General features: G+C 43.1%; 1 protein-coding gene across 1 annotated transcript in view; it reads left to right on the top strand.

The window, feature by feature from the left end:
• Positions 1–812: 812 nt before the first annotated feature.
• Positions 813–15,378, top strand: part of HHIPL1 (HHIP-like 1) — a gene marked incomplete at its 5' end in the record, with an annotated part of 15,045 nt that continues 479 nt past the window's right edge. Inside the window, 8 exons of the mRNA XM_009694693.1 lie at positions 813–1,459; positions 3,751–3,894; positions 4,175–4,503; positions 6,396–6,522; positions 7,401–7,546; positions 10,639–10,720; positions 12,553–12,635; positions 15,263–15,332. Of these exons, the coding sequence (XP_009692995.1) occupies positions 813–1,459; positions 3,751–3,894; positions 4,175–4,503; positions 6,396–6,522; positions 7,401–7,546; positions 10,639–10,720; positions 12,553–12,635; positions 15,263–15,332 (1,628 nt within the window). The remainder of the gene's footprint in view (positions 1,460–3,750; positions 3,895–4,174; positions 4,504–6,395; positions 6,523–7,400; positions 7,547–10,638; positions 10,721–12,552; positions 12,636–15,262; positions 15,333–15,378) is intronic.

Raw genomic sequence — 15,378 nt, 5'->3', positions numbered from 1 at the left:
AGTGGACCTTGCCTGGATTAGGGCCATTTGGTGCTCACTCTCTGAAATCCTGTATCCTGAGCATTCCCCACAGAACTTGGTAACCAGTGTCATGATCATGAGATACATTTCACCACTTCTAGTCAGGTATATAAACTGCCTGTAGGCAAAGATCCACCAGCAAAGGCAGCTGGACCCGAGCAAGGATGGTGTATGCAGTAATAGCATCCTTGGGCTGGGTGCACTGCACGATACAAAGGATGGATGTCCTTCTCCTCTGCTCCTACACGTCCTCATCCCGCTCCTCCCAACCTGTAAATCACATCTGTGTTTGAGGTGCATGTCTGGATTATCAGATGACAAGGTATGAAAGTTGCAGGCTTTGGCCCTGCTGACCTTTCCCATTCCCTCCTCAGCCTGGAAATGCAGGACCTGAATCTTCTCAGCTAACTCTTTGGTTTCACTTCTGTGCTGTGATGAATCTGCTCATTATTTCATAGGTAAAGTCAGAGCATGCAAGGTAGAAAAGTCTCCTTTTCCCCAATACAGTCTGCTAGGGTGACATAGCAAGATACGTATCATTGCTGGTTTTCTTGAGTTAGTCCTGTGGTTAAAATAGATAAATAACAGCATGAGGAAGCCAGCTTTCACCAGGAATATTGAAGATCTGAGATAAACCCCCTTTCTAAGATCTTTTCCTCTGTTAATACATCTCCAGAATAAACCACAACATATGTTGTAATTAAGGTGAAATTTCTCCAATTAGTATTGCTGCTCAGCTGTTTCAAATCTGGTCCAAGAAATGGCTTGAGGATTTTTCTCTCTCCCTCTAGGAATGCTCTCCATATGCAGCTCACTTGTACGATGCCGAGGATCCCTCCACCCCTGTGCGGACAATACCAGGACTTTGCCAAGACTATTGCCGGCAAGTGTGGCAAAAATGCCGCTCCATTTTTCGCTATCTCTCTGCAGACCAAGAGTTAATTGCACTGGAGAACAACATGGCAAAATTCTGCCGCTACCTGTCCTTGGAGGACACAGACTACTGCTTTCCACACCTGCTGGCTAACCAGAACCTTAACCAAAACCTGGGGTTAGTGACGGCTGACGCAGAGGGCTGTCTCCAGCTGTGCCTCGTGGAGGTCGCCAACGGGCTGCGCAATCCCGTTGCAATGGTGCACGCCAACGATGGCACCCACAGGTTCTTCATTGCGGAGCAGGTTGGCCTGGTGTGGACCTACCTCCCCAATCGATCCAGGCTTGAAAAGCCATTTCTGAACATCAGCGAAGCCGTACTTACCTCACCTTGGGAAGGAGACGAGAGAGGTTTTCTAGGTATTGTCTTCCATCCTAAATTCAAATTTAATGGTAAAGTGTATGTCTACTATTCAGTTGAAGTTCGTTATGAAGAGAGAATCCGAATCAGTGAGTTCAGAATTTCTCCTGCTGACATGAATGCTTTGGACCATGGTTCTGAAAGGTATTGTACACACATTTCTCTGGCAAATGTATTTAAGATCTCAGAGGGCAGCTTGTGCATTTTTAAAGGCTATTAATGAATGAGACTTATTTAGCATAATCTTGTTCTTGCATTCGAGTGTGTTGGCATGTTAGTCCAAGTCTATGTCTAGCATATTGAGATAGAGAATACACGTGTCCTCCATGGATGAACTGCAGGTGCTCAGGCATAAAACATTTACATTTCTCAGTTCTGGTATGTCAGAAGATTTAACTGAGCATTGATTAAACATTATTTACAGTTAGTATTTTGGGGTTTGTTTTTTGGTTGGGGTTTTTTTGGTATTGTAATGATTACCCTCTCAAATAGACTTCTGCAAAGCATGAGTGAAATTCATTCTGAAGCCAAAGGTTTCCAAAATCAGTATAAGTGAACTCAGTGATACCAGACCAAAGATGGATTTGGCCCTGCATTTCTTTATCTGAATGACAGCTCAACCCTGTGATATTACAAATTTAATATCAAGTTAAATAAAATGCAAGCCACTGTGTTATTACTGAGTGCATTTTGATTGGAAATTTCAGTTGTTTGAGTCTGGTTCTGCAGCTGATCCACATTAATATGCACAGATGAGAGGTTTGTTTGTGGAGTCTGTCTATAGATTTATAACCTGTTGCAGAACCATGTAATAGAATGCCTGTTTTAATAGACTCTTGAGTATTATTAATGTTAAGATTTTTGCTTTGTTACATGGGTTATATTTCCAAATACTCAGCAGTGGATGATTCTAGCTCAAAAATGCATGTAACCTAATGATAGAAAGGGGATGCTGGTTTATAAAGCAATTACAGCAACTCAGTGTAAGCAGCGCTGTAGATGACAGGTAAGGGGAACTGAAATGTGGTCCTCAGGAAAGCAAGTCAGGAGCTTAAACCTGCAAATGTCAGGGCCTATGAGTTGTCTTGTTTAAAAATCCTCAGGCTCTATGTTTGTAACATTTTCTGTGCTTATTTAGCTGATGGTTAGTACGGCGAAAGCTTAAGAAAACAAAATTGTGGTCCTGTTGTGCTTGTGTAGGCACGGGTCCCACTGACTTCATACTGAGATGCTGCCCAAGAGGGACCTCAGGCCAACACATGGTGGGCATTGCCTTAGCAGGAAGGCGTATGTCTGTTTATCGGCATATTTTTGCTCAGTGTGTTTTGGTTTTTTTCCATCTTTTTTGGGACGTTGAGGAAGATTCACCTTTGTGTCTGTACAGGATCCTCCCTCGCTTCTTCAGCCGGCTGGAGTCTGTGTGCTCATGCACAGTTACCTTATCTCAGAGGTGGTAATGTTTAACAGCAGGTGACAATAATTACATAGTTGGGTTCCTTCCCACAATTTACAATCTGATCACGACTGTAACTATCAGTACGTTCAGAAGGGAAAAAAACTGACTGAAAATGAGGTGGTATAAGTGATTATTATAATGTGGTTTTGCAGCTATTAAGAGGCACTATCAGCATGAAATCTGGACGTTTTTAAAAGCTGGAGTAAAATAAACTTCAATTATTATTCCTGGGAACCTCCACTGCGTATGTTTGTGGCTTCACCTTTCTATAAAGTTGTACTTTATATATTTCACCCTTTGCTTACTATGAAAGGGACCAGGTGTGTAAAATAAACAGGTAAAAGAGAGAGTTTGGTTTTAAAATTAAGGTAAAGGTTGTTAGTGCTGCTTTGAATAACCTTTGTCAAAATGTTAATTTGTTGGTGGAGCTGCTTTTAACCACTCTTTAAACTCCTGAAGTCCTGTGTATGTATTTATCATTTAAGAATTCTTCTCTAAGAATTTAACTATTCCTTAATGTCTGAAAAGTTTTAGGTTCACCTTGAAAGCACCTGTCAGGATTGTGCCAAATGCTGTACAGATGCACAGATGGACTGGGGTCCTTTCTCTTGGAGTTTACAATTGGGTTTAAGCTGATATGCCTTTTCTTAAAAAAAAAAAAAAAGAGAGAAAAAAAAGAAGTTTAACAAGGAGGAAGGAAGAACCAGAGGAAAAGTATAATCAATCAATTAATTAATTCCCAGATTTTCCTTATTCCACAACTTGCTGTTTCTGTAATCTAGAAAATATGTTGGAATTGTTTAAGGTTAGAAAAGCAGCTATGCCCAAGCAAAGTTCAGTAACCTGGATATGGAGGAATTTGCATCAGAACCAATCTGTAGCTGTTTCCGTGTATCAAGGGCAACACTGGAGTGACATTGCTCTGCCCTTTCCTTAGGGCTTGTGCAGTAGGTAATGCCTCCTCCCTGCTTTTGCTTAGGATAATCCTCGAAATAGAAGAACCTGCTTCCAACCATAATGGAGGAGAGTTGCTCTTTGGAGATGATGGGTATCTCTATATATTTACTGGAGATGGAGGCATGGCTGGAGATCCTTTTGGAACCTTTGGAAACGCCCAGAACAAGTAAGAGCAGACCCATCCCTACAGCAGCTCCAAGCCAGCAGCGTGCGTACGTGGGGCGGCAGGTCCTGGGAAGTCAGTGCCACCTGAAGGCTTTTCGGTGGCCTGTGGCAAATCAAATTGTCTTGAAATGTTTGTTTTTTCAGAGAGACTGAAAGACTTGTCTTTTCCAAAACAGAAAGAATGAAACCCTAGACTTTCCAAAAACCCCATCTCTGATGTTTAGCCAAGGTCTAGTTTTATTTCTTTATCTTTTTTTCTTTCCTTTCTTCTCCCGATACAGATCAACCCTGCTAGGCAAAGTGCTACGGATCGATGTGAACAACAATGACCGCGGACCTCTGTACCGAATCCCTCCTGACAACCCTTTTCTTAATGACCCTAAGGCTCGCCCCGAAATCTACGCGTACGGAGTGAGAAATATGTGGCGCTGCTCTTTTGATAGGGGCGAACCGCACACCAAGGAAGGGAAAGGGCGGCTCTTCTGCGGAGACGTGGGGCAGAATAAATACGAAGAAATCGACATCGTTGAGAAAGGGAAAAATTATGGCTGGAGGGCAAGGGAAGGCTTCAGCTGTTACGATAAAAAACTTTGCACCAATTCTTCAATGGGTAAATAGATGTGCTCTCTAAATTACCTGCATCTCCCACTGTGCAATCTTCTGCACCGTCGTTTTTAATTCCTGCCTTCAAAGCCTGGCTGCCTGGTGGAAAACATACATTTTTGAGATGTAAATCTATACTGTCTCAGTCTAGAAGGGAACTGACTTGGGGATAAATATTGAAAGTCCAAATGTTACCATTTTTGAGTTAGGAGGAAAATGAAACATGCTAGCTGTTGTTTTTCTAAGCGTTCTGTTTTGTTAGTCAAATTGCTTGGCGATTCTGTGATTTAGGGGGACAATTTCATCTTTCTCACATAAAATAAGCTTTCCTGCAGAAGCGAGAAAAAAATTGGAGCAGTTGTATTTTTCTCCGTAACTCACACTGCTTGCTTTGCAGGTAATTGAATGTACAGTGTATTTTTGTTTCTTTTAGCTATGCCAAAAAGGAAAACCTTGATTTTTTTTTTTTCAAACTTTTCAAACCTGGATTCAGGGTATTTGCTGGCTGGCAAAATTCCAGTGCATGTGTGAAGTCAGAGCGTATTGTGTTGCAAGGTTTGATGTGGACCACATCTTGTGCTGCTGCAGCTCCCCAGATACCCAGGGGGGCAGTGGGCTGGCACCGATTTGCACTTTTTGAAATTCTGATTTTTTTCTCTTCTATGTGCTATGTGTTGTTGTTTAACTTCCTTCTTTTTATTAACTTAGTTTAACTTCCTTTTTTATTAACTTAGCTACAAGTGCAGTGGTAATGATTAAGTGTTTTTTATAAACATTTTAAGAGCAGGGAGCGGATTTTTTGCACTCCCTTCGCTGAAGCAGTTGTCAGAGAGCCTGTTTAGTCCTCTCCTGTGTGACAGCGCCTGGGTGAGTATTCATGGCAGGCAGTTTGCTGAGGTCTTGAGGAATTTGGAACAATTTCTGATGCCTTTAGAGATCCTTTTGTTAGAACAGTGAAATGTCACAGCCTTTTTAAAATGATAATTGCAGCTGAAGTGTAGAAAACACCTGCTTTAGACAAAATGCCCCTGGTGCAACTTCCTTGCTGGCAGAGCTGCCCGGTTTGCTACTTCAGGCATCTGCCACATGGGTAGGGAGAAAGGCTGTGAGGACGAGGAAGGGTGGGTACGATGTGGAGATACCTGTGACCAGGAGTTTCAAAAGAAAGGAGAGGAAGCATCTAATAGAGACCTTCCAAATCAGGGCATCTCCCTCTGTTTTGCCTCTGTCTTGTGTCTTAAGTTATATTTTACAATGAACATATCAGTACTACATCTTGCCTGTGCCATACCATAAATATTTGATCGCCCTTTCAGGTTAAGCTCCCCTGTCTCAGAGAAACAGAAGCTATTCGTGCTGACACCTGACATGTCCTTTCATCAGTGCCTGCAGTATGGAGTTACCGGTCTCTTTTTTCCCTTTCACCACTGAAACAAAGCTGCATTGGGCAAAACAGCTGCATGGATGCAGTGACTTGCTCTAAGAGTAACCTGCAAATTTGCAGCAAAGCTATCCAGACTGTGTAGAAATGGGGCAGAAGCAGCACTAACAGAGCTGGGTTGTAGCCGGAGGAGAAGGGCTCAGGAGAACGGTGAGGTGTCTGGGTGACAGAGAGCACTCAGGCTTATCAGGGATTCAGCTTATATTGCAAGTGGAACACTGACCAGTCCCACTGAGCTAGCTTGTCCTTGGTTAGCACAGCCAGCTGGGCAGGGCTATCAAACATGGTTCTGAAAAGGTGAAAATCAAACTAAATATGACTCCATCGGCACTTCATTTAATCAGAAGATGTTCAAATGAACCTGATTGCATCGTGCTAGTCTCAGAACTATCTAGATAAACAGCTATTCTGCATCATGTGTAAAACAAGGCAAGTCACAGGTCTTTTCTCCCCTACAGATGATGTGCTTCCAATTTACGCATATCCACACAAAATGGGGAAATCTGTTACAGGAGGCTATGTCTATCGGGGTTGTGAGTCTCCGAACTTGAATGGCCTGTATATATTTGGTGATTTTATGAGCGGGTAAGTAAATACTTCAGATACTGACTAAGCCATATCCCCAGCCCTAAGTCCTCCAGTGATACTACACCGGCCTGCGAGTGCTCATGCAGTCTGACAACGGAGGACATGCTGCTACTTGCTGGTTGCAAGCACTGCACAAAGCCTGACTGCTCATTACAGAGGGCTCATGTGGCATGTTTTATATAACCTTTATTCCATTGAATGCAATCTTTGCATTCCAGCAACCCTTGATGTTGCTGATGCATATTGTCCCAGTACAAATAAAGGGGCAATGATATGATGTTCATTTAAAGTCCTGGAAGTGGTGTAAAAAAGCATTTGGATACATCCTAAAAAAACCCAAACACTCTGATGTAATGTTTCCAGATACTGAAGGTGTTGAAAGAAAAAAAAATAAAATTGTCCAGCAGTGAGTCTGCTGCAAACCTGTGATGAGGCAGGCATGAGACTGCTTTGTTTTCCCCCCACGTCCTCTGCCTTTGCTGTATCTGCATCTCCCAGGCCTCTTGGACTCAGCACCCACACCGCCTGCTGCAGCTGATGCCCTGGACCTGGGTGCAGGAGAGAGGCCACAGAGTTGCAGTGAAGCCAGGCGCTCTGTGTCTCTGGCAGGGTTCCACCCCCCAAATAATCTGATATCCCTTAAACCCTCCCCTATTGTTTTCTCATATGCTTGTGTTGCCCTTGAAAGGCAAGGTGTTATGGAGGCATATAATATATTTGTTTCAATATTAACAATCCTTCATTTTTCAGAGGAGCTGCAGTTCCTATTGCAGCTAATACGGCTAGGAAGCATTAAACATCCTTTCAGATGTCCTCATTAATGTTCATAAATTGTCTTTTTGGTTTCATTGTGGAAGTGTTCTTTTGCCTTGCAGACGCCTGATGTCTTTGAAGGAGGATCATGCTACAGGAGAGTGGCAGTACAGTGAAATCTGCATGGGGACAGGACAAACATGCATGTTCCCTGGGCTTATCAATAACTATTACCAATACATCATCTCCTTTGCTGAAGATGAAGCAGGTAATCTTTTAACTTCATGTCACACTGAATGGCATGCTTGTGGTTTCTCTTTGGAGTAAAACACCAGAGAAGGGGTCAGAGGGCTCCTGGGAGGCAGCAGGTGGTGGGGAGGCAGAGCATAAGTCTGTCAGTCTTTAAAATGCCAGTGGGTGAGATTCCCAGCATCTCCCAAATACCAAACCGAAGTTACAGTCCTGATTTTGAGGCCAGCGTGCCATGCAGCGCCTGCAGGCAGAACTGGAGAGGCAGTTCCCTCAGGACTGAGTCTGGGCTCGCTGGGGATGCTGCTGCCCACACACCTACCCTCTGGAGGGAACAGCGGGGGGCAAATACAGTAAAGCACAGCTTAGGAAAGAAACCTCATTCTTCACGGTGCCATGCCATGGGCAACACAGGCCCTGAGAGGCTGAGAAGGTGATGCCCAAGTGAGAGCAAGTCTATGCTCTTGGCTAGCCAGGAAGGCTGTTGGTGTTACTAATGGATACAGGGAAGCAGACGTAATGAACAGTAATTATGAACCTGCTCACCCTGGCCTGGAATATTTGTACCTCTTGAGGTGAAACAGAACGAAAGCCCTACATTACATCTCGAGTGAGGCATCAGCAAAAGGCTGCTTAAGTCCATATTTTATTAGTGCCAGCTCGGATTTTGCCTTGCATAGGACTGAAGGATGCAGTCTCAATGAAGCTTTGCATAGCTGTATTTTTAAGATGGGAGATGTTTTGCTTTCTAGAAGGGAGCTGCTGTGGTTTGGAAAGGAGGAAATAAAGAGTCCTGGGGTGAAAGCTGGTGTTTACTCCCTTTGTTCGTACAAAGGTATGGTTAATTGCCCAGCCCTGCAATGGGGCAGGCAGAGCGTGCAGCCCCTCTCTGGGGACGGGGAGAGGATGAGCCCCACAATGTTTAGCCCCATTGCTAAGTAGCCTCGTGTGCAACTCGGCAATGCAGGAGTTTATGTTCTGCCCAGTTGTGGAGAGGTCCTGGCTCGTGGTCACAAGCACTCACATCCAGAATGCCCCAGTTTTTAAACTTCTGTTTTTCCTACAGGTTATGTAAGCTGTGGATGTTGCACAAATGCAACATCCATTGCGTATCATACAAATCCAAATTTTCTCATGTACATGCAAATCATCCAAATTAAGTATTAGCTCAAAAGTTTGAATTTGGAGTTTTATCTTTTTTGGAGTTAAAATCCAGTTTCTTTATTTGTTAATGTTCACAGAAGGTAGAGCTGTTTCGCAGTGCCATGGCAAGAAGGATATCTTACCCTAAAACCAGAATAACTTGGTTTAATTTAGCTTTATGCCAATTCAGAGGGCTCCCAAGTGCAGTATCAAGCTGTTAATTGCAGCCCTTGCTTATGCATGTGGGCAGCGCATCTCCCTCGTCCTGCGCCTGTGGGCAGAGGCTGTGCAAAGTGGGGGTGAAACGCTGCCGCCTTTCTTCTGCCCTGCACTTTTCATATATGCTTTGCATAAGTACAGTAGAACTGAGTGGAAATTTGGGCTGGAGTCTGTTTTCAGAGGTAGTTATTTGCCTTGTGTTTGACTTATTATTATGGAAAGAAATCTGTTGATAACAGTGTAGTGAGGTTGCTTTATCTGCAGTGAAGAGCCTTCTCTTGCACCTTTTTGGTGTGCTGGGAATCTTGTTTTTTACAAGTTTATCACAGTTTATTTTAACAAGCTTTTCTTCACAGAAACATTTGTGTTTTGGTGTTGTTGCTCTGATGAATGTTAATCTGGTTGGTGCAGTGGATGATGCGGTGGGGACACCTATATTTTTGGCTTGTTGCACAGCCATTATTAAACCAGCAGCCTCATCCCCTGGCAGCTGAACGTGTCAGGGACACCCCAGGCACCATGCTATGTCTGTGGGGTGCCTGGGTGCTTCATGGCCTCAGCATCCATATTTCTGCCTGATAATTTCCAGGAAGGAGGAGTGGGATGTAAAGCACACATCACTGCACCACAAGATGCAGTGCCAGGTGTTTCTCATCCCTGTTTGGATCCAGGCTGCCTCTGGCCTGTGGTTAATGGAGCTCACCAGAAAAGGCAAGAAACGAGCCAGAGGTGGCCAGAGGATGGCTGGTTTCTGCCCTGGGAGCATCCAGAGGAGCTCAGCCCAGGGCAGCACAGCAGAGCAGGGAGGAGGAAGAAGGTGGCTCAGCAGGCAGCACCAGCTGCCACCGACTGCCTTCCTTTGCCCATTCTGACCCTCTGCTCCTTCCCCTCTTCCCCTTGGGGTATCCATAGGACGCCCAAAGCAATCTGCCCTACTCACTAACCAGGTCTCCATTGCTTCTTTTTCTTCCTTTTTTTTCCTTTTTTTTTAAAAATATTGCAAATTTATTTTTTCTCTCCAATCCTTTTCATTGCACTACTCAAGCTCTTGAGCTGGCAAAAGGGAAAGAAGAGTGCTGGAGGGACTGCTTATCCTGCCCTCTCCTGCACAACAGAAGAAGGATGGAAATGCAGTTAAGAAAAAAATAAGTCAAATAAATGGTGATGGACATTGTCTGGCTGAAGGTTGAGCCCTATCCATGTGACTTGACAGAACTGTGACGAATCAAAGGCCTTTTGTGTGAGATATACCTCACTGTGAGTGTGCTAGAGAAAGCAAAAGCAAAATCTTGTTCTCCTGTAATTCACCCCAAAGGAGTGCTTCATCCAAAAGAGCAGAATATAGTGTGAACATTCTTCATTTCCTTCTATTTAGTTTTGACAAAGGGAATTCAGGGTTTGACTGTTTTGTGTTAGTGAAGTTAAAGGACACAGATCAGACTGAGATGACAGCTAAAGTCTGGGCAGCTGAACCTGCAGCTGAACCTGGAAATTTGTCCAAATAATATTTCATGACAATATGTAAAAGCTCCCACTCACTAAGAGTATTTTATGCCACTGGACTGCAGATGAACTCTCACTACAAACCCAAATACAAACCTTCCTTGTTTCCTCCAGTAACCAGATCTCCATGTTGGTCCCAGGTTTCCTGATGCTCTCTGACCTGTGATGCAGGGTTAACGCCTTTGTGCTGCACAGGACAGAAGCTTCATGCAGAGTTTTCATGGCTGCGTCTGTTTTTTTTCCCAGGGGAACTTTACTTCATGTCTACCGGCGTACCAAGTGCCACAGCTCCCCATGGAGTAGTGTACAAAGTGGTGGACACCTCTAGGTATGAGATGTTCTTGTTGCAAAGCCTGAGTGTGGTGCAGAGTGTCCAGGTGTGGATGTGATGAATGATGTTGACTGACTAACTAGCTCTTTTCCCATGCTGGGCCCTTCTGTGGAGCTTGATCAAGGAATGGCTGGAGCAACCCATTGTGGGTCTGCTTTGCTCCTGCAGTCGTGGGAGTCTGCGCTGCCTGGTGATCACCAACTTATGGGGCCTGTTGGTGTTATGTGGGTTGGGAAATTTGTTCCTGAAAGCTAAAGGAATATTTTATGGGTGGCTTGTCTTTCTCAGGCAGTTTCTCTAGATTCCTGCCCAAAAGGAGGCAGTTTTTCTCAAGCTGGTTATTCTCAGTTCCTCTCCATCCCTTGTAGCCACCTGCATCTCTCGTAAGAGCCTTGTGCCCAGGCACCTGCAGCTGAAGCTGACCCAGCGTGACCTGCAGTGCTTTCTCAGGCAAACCAGAAATGAATGTCAAAAAGTACATTCTTTTTTGTGTTTCAAAATGGAAGATGGCTTGGACAAGGAAATAAGACCATTGTTAGACCTTCTGGATCCCATGTGCATCTGTCTGAGACTGGGCAAGGCAAGGAAGCGCTGTGTTTTATGGGAAGACTTATAGCTGGTTTTCCATCTTCCTGTTTTTTAAGCGTTACTATTGTTGGCTAAACACCAAACTACTTTCAGCCAAACATGTAGAGTGAGATTTTGTAGCTTTTATTTTTTTTAAACGGATTAAATTTACAGCTTTAGCTATCTGAACATTTTGAACCAAACCACTTGTCCGGTTTTATGTTGGAACCAGACCCCAAAGTTAAACAGCCCGCAGAGCTGCCGCATGTTTTCCTCCAACTCTTCTCTGTCAGGAGCATTTTCCATTATCTAACACAGTGGAAGAGTTCCTGTAAACTGTGTATTAAGAGGCTGGTATTACACAACCCTTGCAAAAATAAAGAAATCAAAAGCAAGTCATAAGTTTGAGTTTAAAAAGAAGTTTCTGTCATGTGTAGGGTACAGAAAAAACTCATAGGAAAATTCATAAAAGTAGGGAACATCCCTGTGTCAGTAGTTGAGAGAGAAGCTCTTTGCCTTCCCCAGAAATGCAAATGCAAACAATCCTAATTACAAGAGAGTTATACCCTCCAAATGCAAACATCATGCATTTTTGAACCAGTTTGAAAACCTCTGAAGAAGTCTGTGGGTTAAGAAGACAGCCCTTGTAGGAAAAAGTGATGATGAACTGGATTAACTTCTCAGAGTGAGATAGTCCTCCATGCCAAACAAATTTGTGTCAAAATAATGCACCATATGAAGAGGGAGCCTCTGTAGGAGACACTTAGAGCTCTAGTTTGAAAGTAATGCATTTTTGGTACTACTTTTGTAGTAGTTAGTCTTTTGTTTGGGCTTTAAGTATGAATAATAGTGTGTTATTTTGCTTCTCTGAAGACAGCCTGAAAACTTGCATACACATGACCTTTATGTCAGATGTTTAACATATACGGTCTAGTTTTGTAATTTTTATTTCCAGTTTGATTAATCTCTTTCTGTAGTGCTTGAACTTGCCAATGTTTTATTTCCTTAATGGATTCAGCAATGGCAAGTGAAAACACAGCCAGAGGACTCCACTGCCTTGTGAATATTTGGACTTTGATCAACGGAGATATGTGATTGTTTAATTATGTTTTCTGCCGTAAGAGATTACTTGGATCATTTAAACAGACATTATTTTTTTTTCCAACGAGCATTACACTCATAGAAAAACAATGGGAAGCAAAGGCTCACGATGCCAGGGGAAAGGAATTAATTGTGCACTATATGTGTCCCTTTTTTTGCAGGAGAGCACCACCAGGAAAATGCCGAGTTGAGCCGTCGCCAGTGAAAGTAAAAAGCAAGCGCATCCAGTTTGTGCCAAAGGAGAGTAAGTGTCACTGTTGCTGTATATTATTGGTGCATGTTAGCTGGTCGTAAATACAAACTCCAGGCTCCTACTATCTCTGTATGCGTGGAGACCACCCAGAACTTCATTCTTCAGAGTATCCTCAAAATTAATTCTTACCAGCTGTTTTGGATCTGAAGAGTTGGTTCAAATAAGACATAAGGTATTTCTCCTCTCCTGGCCCTGTGAAATCTCCTCTGTAGTTTCTGCCGCTGTACATTTTTGCTTTTCCATGCTACATCATACCTGTTTCATTACCACCAACGTGGTTTCCCCATAACTGTTTTTGTACTGAGATCCTGTGCTCAATGGTGTTTTTCAGTGATAAGTGATTTTTTGCAGTGCCTTCAGGTAGTGAGGAGCACTTCAGGAGCTGAAGGATATGATGGCTAAATGATTGGGAAATAGCTCATTGAGCAAGATGAGGGCAGGGTCATTGTTAGTTGTGAGAGAATACGGGATGAGAAAATGCTCCCAAAGAATCAAAGTGATCAGCCGTTCAGGTGAACTTTTGGCTTATCTGAACCCTCCAGGGCTTTTTGATTGCTTCATACTGAATAAAGTATTGTACTGCTAAAGCTGGAGTAGTCAATGGTGTAGCTGAATCTGCAGCAAGCCAAATACTACTTATGTTAAGTGCAAAAACCTAAATACGCTATTAGGATCTCAAAATTACATTAGGCAGCATCACTTTTCTTTTCCTCTGTGCATTTTGTTTACACACATAAGTACCTAGGCAGTCCTCTAAGAATTTTGTCGTGAAGTTGGTATAACTGTAGGAACTCTAATGTCAGAATACTTTTATTTAATTTTTAGTTACATTAGTCATGTTACACTGCATTTGAGTCATTGACAGTTCCTACAGCTTTGACTTCAGAGAGGAATGAGGGCACTCAGCACCTTGCAAGATTGAGTCTTTAAGGTGGAACAAGATCTAAGGCTAATTATTGACTGTTGACATGCCTGAGCACTCATCACATCTTCAGAAATGTTCTCCTTTGCAAGCTGCGCACGCAGTTTCCAAACATTAATAACTCAGTTCATGTTCAACCAGTTTTGCCTCTGTTTCTGCTTATGCATTATTCTCTATGCAACTCCAAAGTTCAGATTTTTAAACTATACATATAACTAAATCTTTTGGGTTTGTTTACAAGGTAGTTTTCATCATAAATTAAAACTTAGAAATGGTGGGAGAGATTCTGCTAAGTGTCTCAAGAATTAAATCCACTTTTAGGTGAAAACCAAGCATGAAAATTGTAATTCAGAAGCATGCAAACAAGGACGTGTAGCTGTAAATATTTTGCTGTTTGCTTAGTGTTTAGTGTGAATGTAACAGAATTGACAAGGTAGGCAGCTTGCATTAGCTGGATGAGTGCGTTTGTTGGAAGTGTATTTAATAAATAGCTTAATGAAGAGTAATATAAATAACAACTTTATTCAGTGAGGTGAAAAGCACTCCCAGGTGACCATTAGCTTTCATGCGGTCCTACATATTGTTATATGAGTTCCAGGATTTTTAAGTGCTTTGCCAAATCAGGCTCCAGCAACTGAGGTGTGCACAGGTAAGGCTTTCATATCTTATTTCTTGCCTTCAGAACCTCAGCTTCTGAAGAAGGGAAATATTTTCATGCCACAAATACAACTCCTCTCCAAAGAGCGTTATTTGGAAAAACTGGACCACTGCAAGCATTTGTCTTTTCAGGACAATAGATATTAAGCACTAAGAAGGTAGTTGTATTTTTCCTCGTCTCTGTATTAGAAAGCAAATGATGAATGAGAATGGATAAATCTAGGGTATAATTCAAAAAGTCGTGAAGTCTTTGCCAATGTTTGTGACACTGTCCCAGCTCAGTTGATTGTTATTCTGAGCAATTTTGAATTGCTTCCTTCTGACAAGCTAAAACTTATTTTTAAGCTAAAAATAGCGCACATGTGAATGAGTAAGCGCAGTAATGCCTGGAAACTGTGACAGCAAAGAATTTTCAGCTCTTCGGAGTTGGAGGCTCTTTTATTTTTTTTCATAAGGAAGAAAAAACCCAAGCCCAAATCCTGTTTTATGTGTTGTCCTGGCAACTCCATTCCTTTTGCACATTCCAGTTGCCAGAGAGAATTGATTTTGAACGTTCCTTATTTCAGCTCCTCTGAATAAAGCATCTGGCCCAGCGGGGAGGCCGGCGCTCCGGTCTGGTAACGATCCAATCATTAGCAATGACGAGAAGAGCAGAAATAGTGCCTGTCTTTAAAATGCTTTCAGCAGGGGAGAAGGGTATGGTGAGGAACTCCTCTTTGACAGTGGAACTCCAGCGCCCACCCTTCAATGGCCAGGCTGACATTTTGCCAACAAACTGCTTGGAGTTTCCTTCTTGGGAGAGGCTTACTTGTTGGCATTAAGCCCTGCAGTCCTCCCTGCTAACTAAAAGCAGCCAACATTTCTCGTTGAGGAAATATTGGCTCGCCAGGAGTGTTGTTATTTCTCAATAGGATCAAGTAAGCAAATTCCAAGAAAGAAGTTACGTAAGTCAAAAATCAGTGCTGCTTTCGTATAGTTGTCTTTAAGTATTGTCCATAGAGTGACAGACTCGTGGTTTCCTGGCTTTTTCCCCCAACAGAGCTTATTGTGAAAACACCAACACCGCGTCCCCGGCTGAAGGCCGTGACCGAGGCCCCACGGGGAGGCAGGCCAGACCCCGAAACCCCCCGCACGCCGGTGGTGGACTGGGTGGGC

This window comes from Cariama cristata, unplaced genomic scaffold (assembly GCF_000690535.1).
Source record: "Cariama cristata isolate BGI_N322 unplaced genomic scaffold, ASM69053v1 scaffold33080, whole genome shotgun sequence".
NCBI classification, from domain to species: Eukaryota; Metazoa; Chordata; class Aves; order Cariamiformes; family Cariamidae; genus Cariama; species Cariama cristata.
Note: the sequence above shows the minus strand (reverse complement) of the source record. Positions and strands in the feature narration are given on the sequence as shown.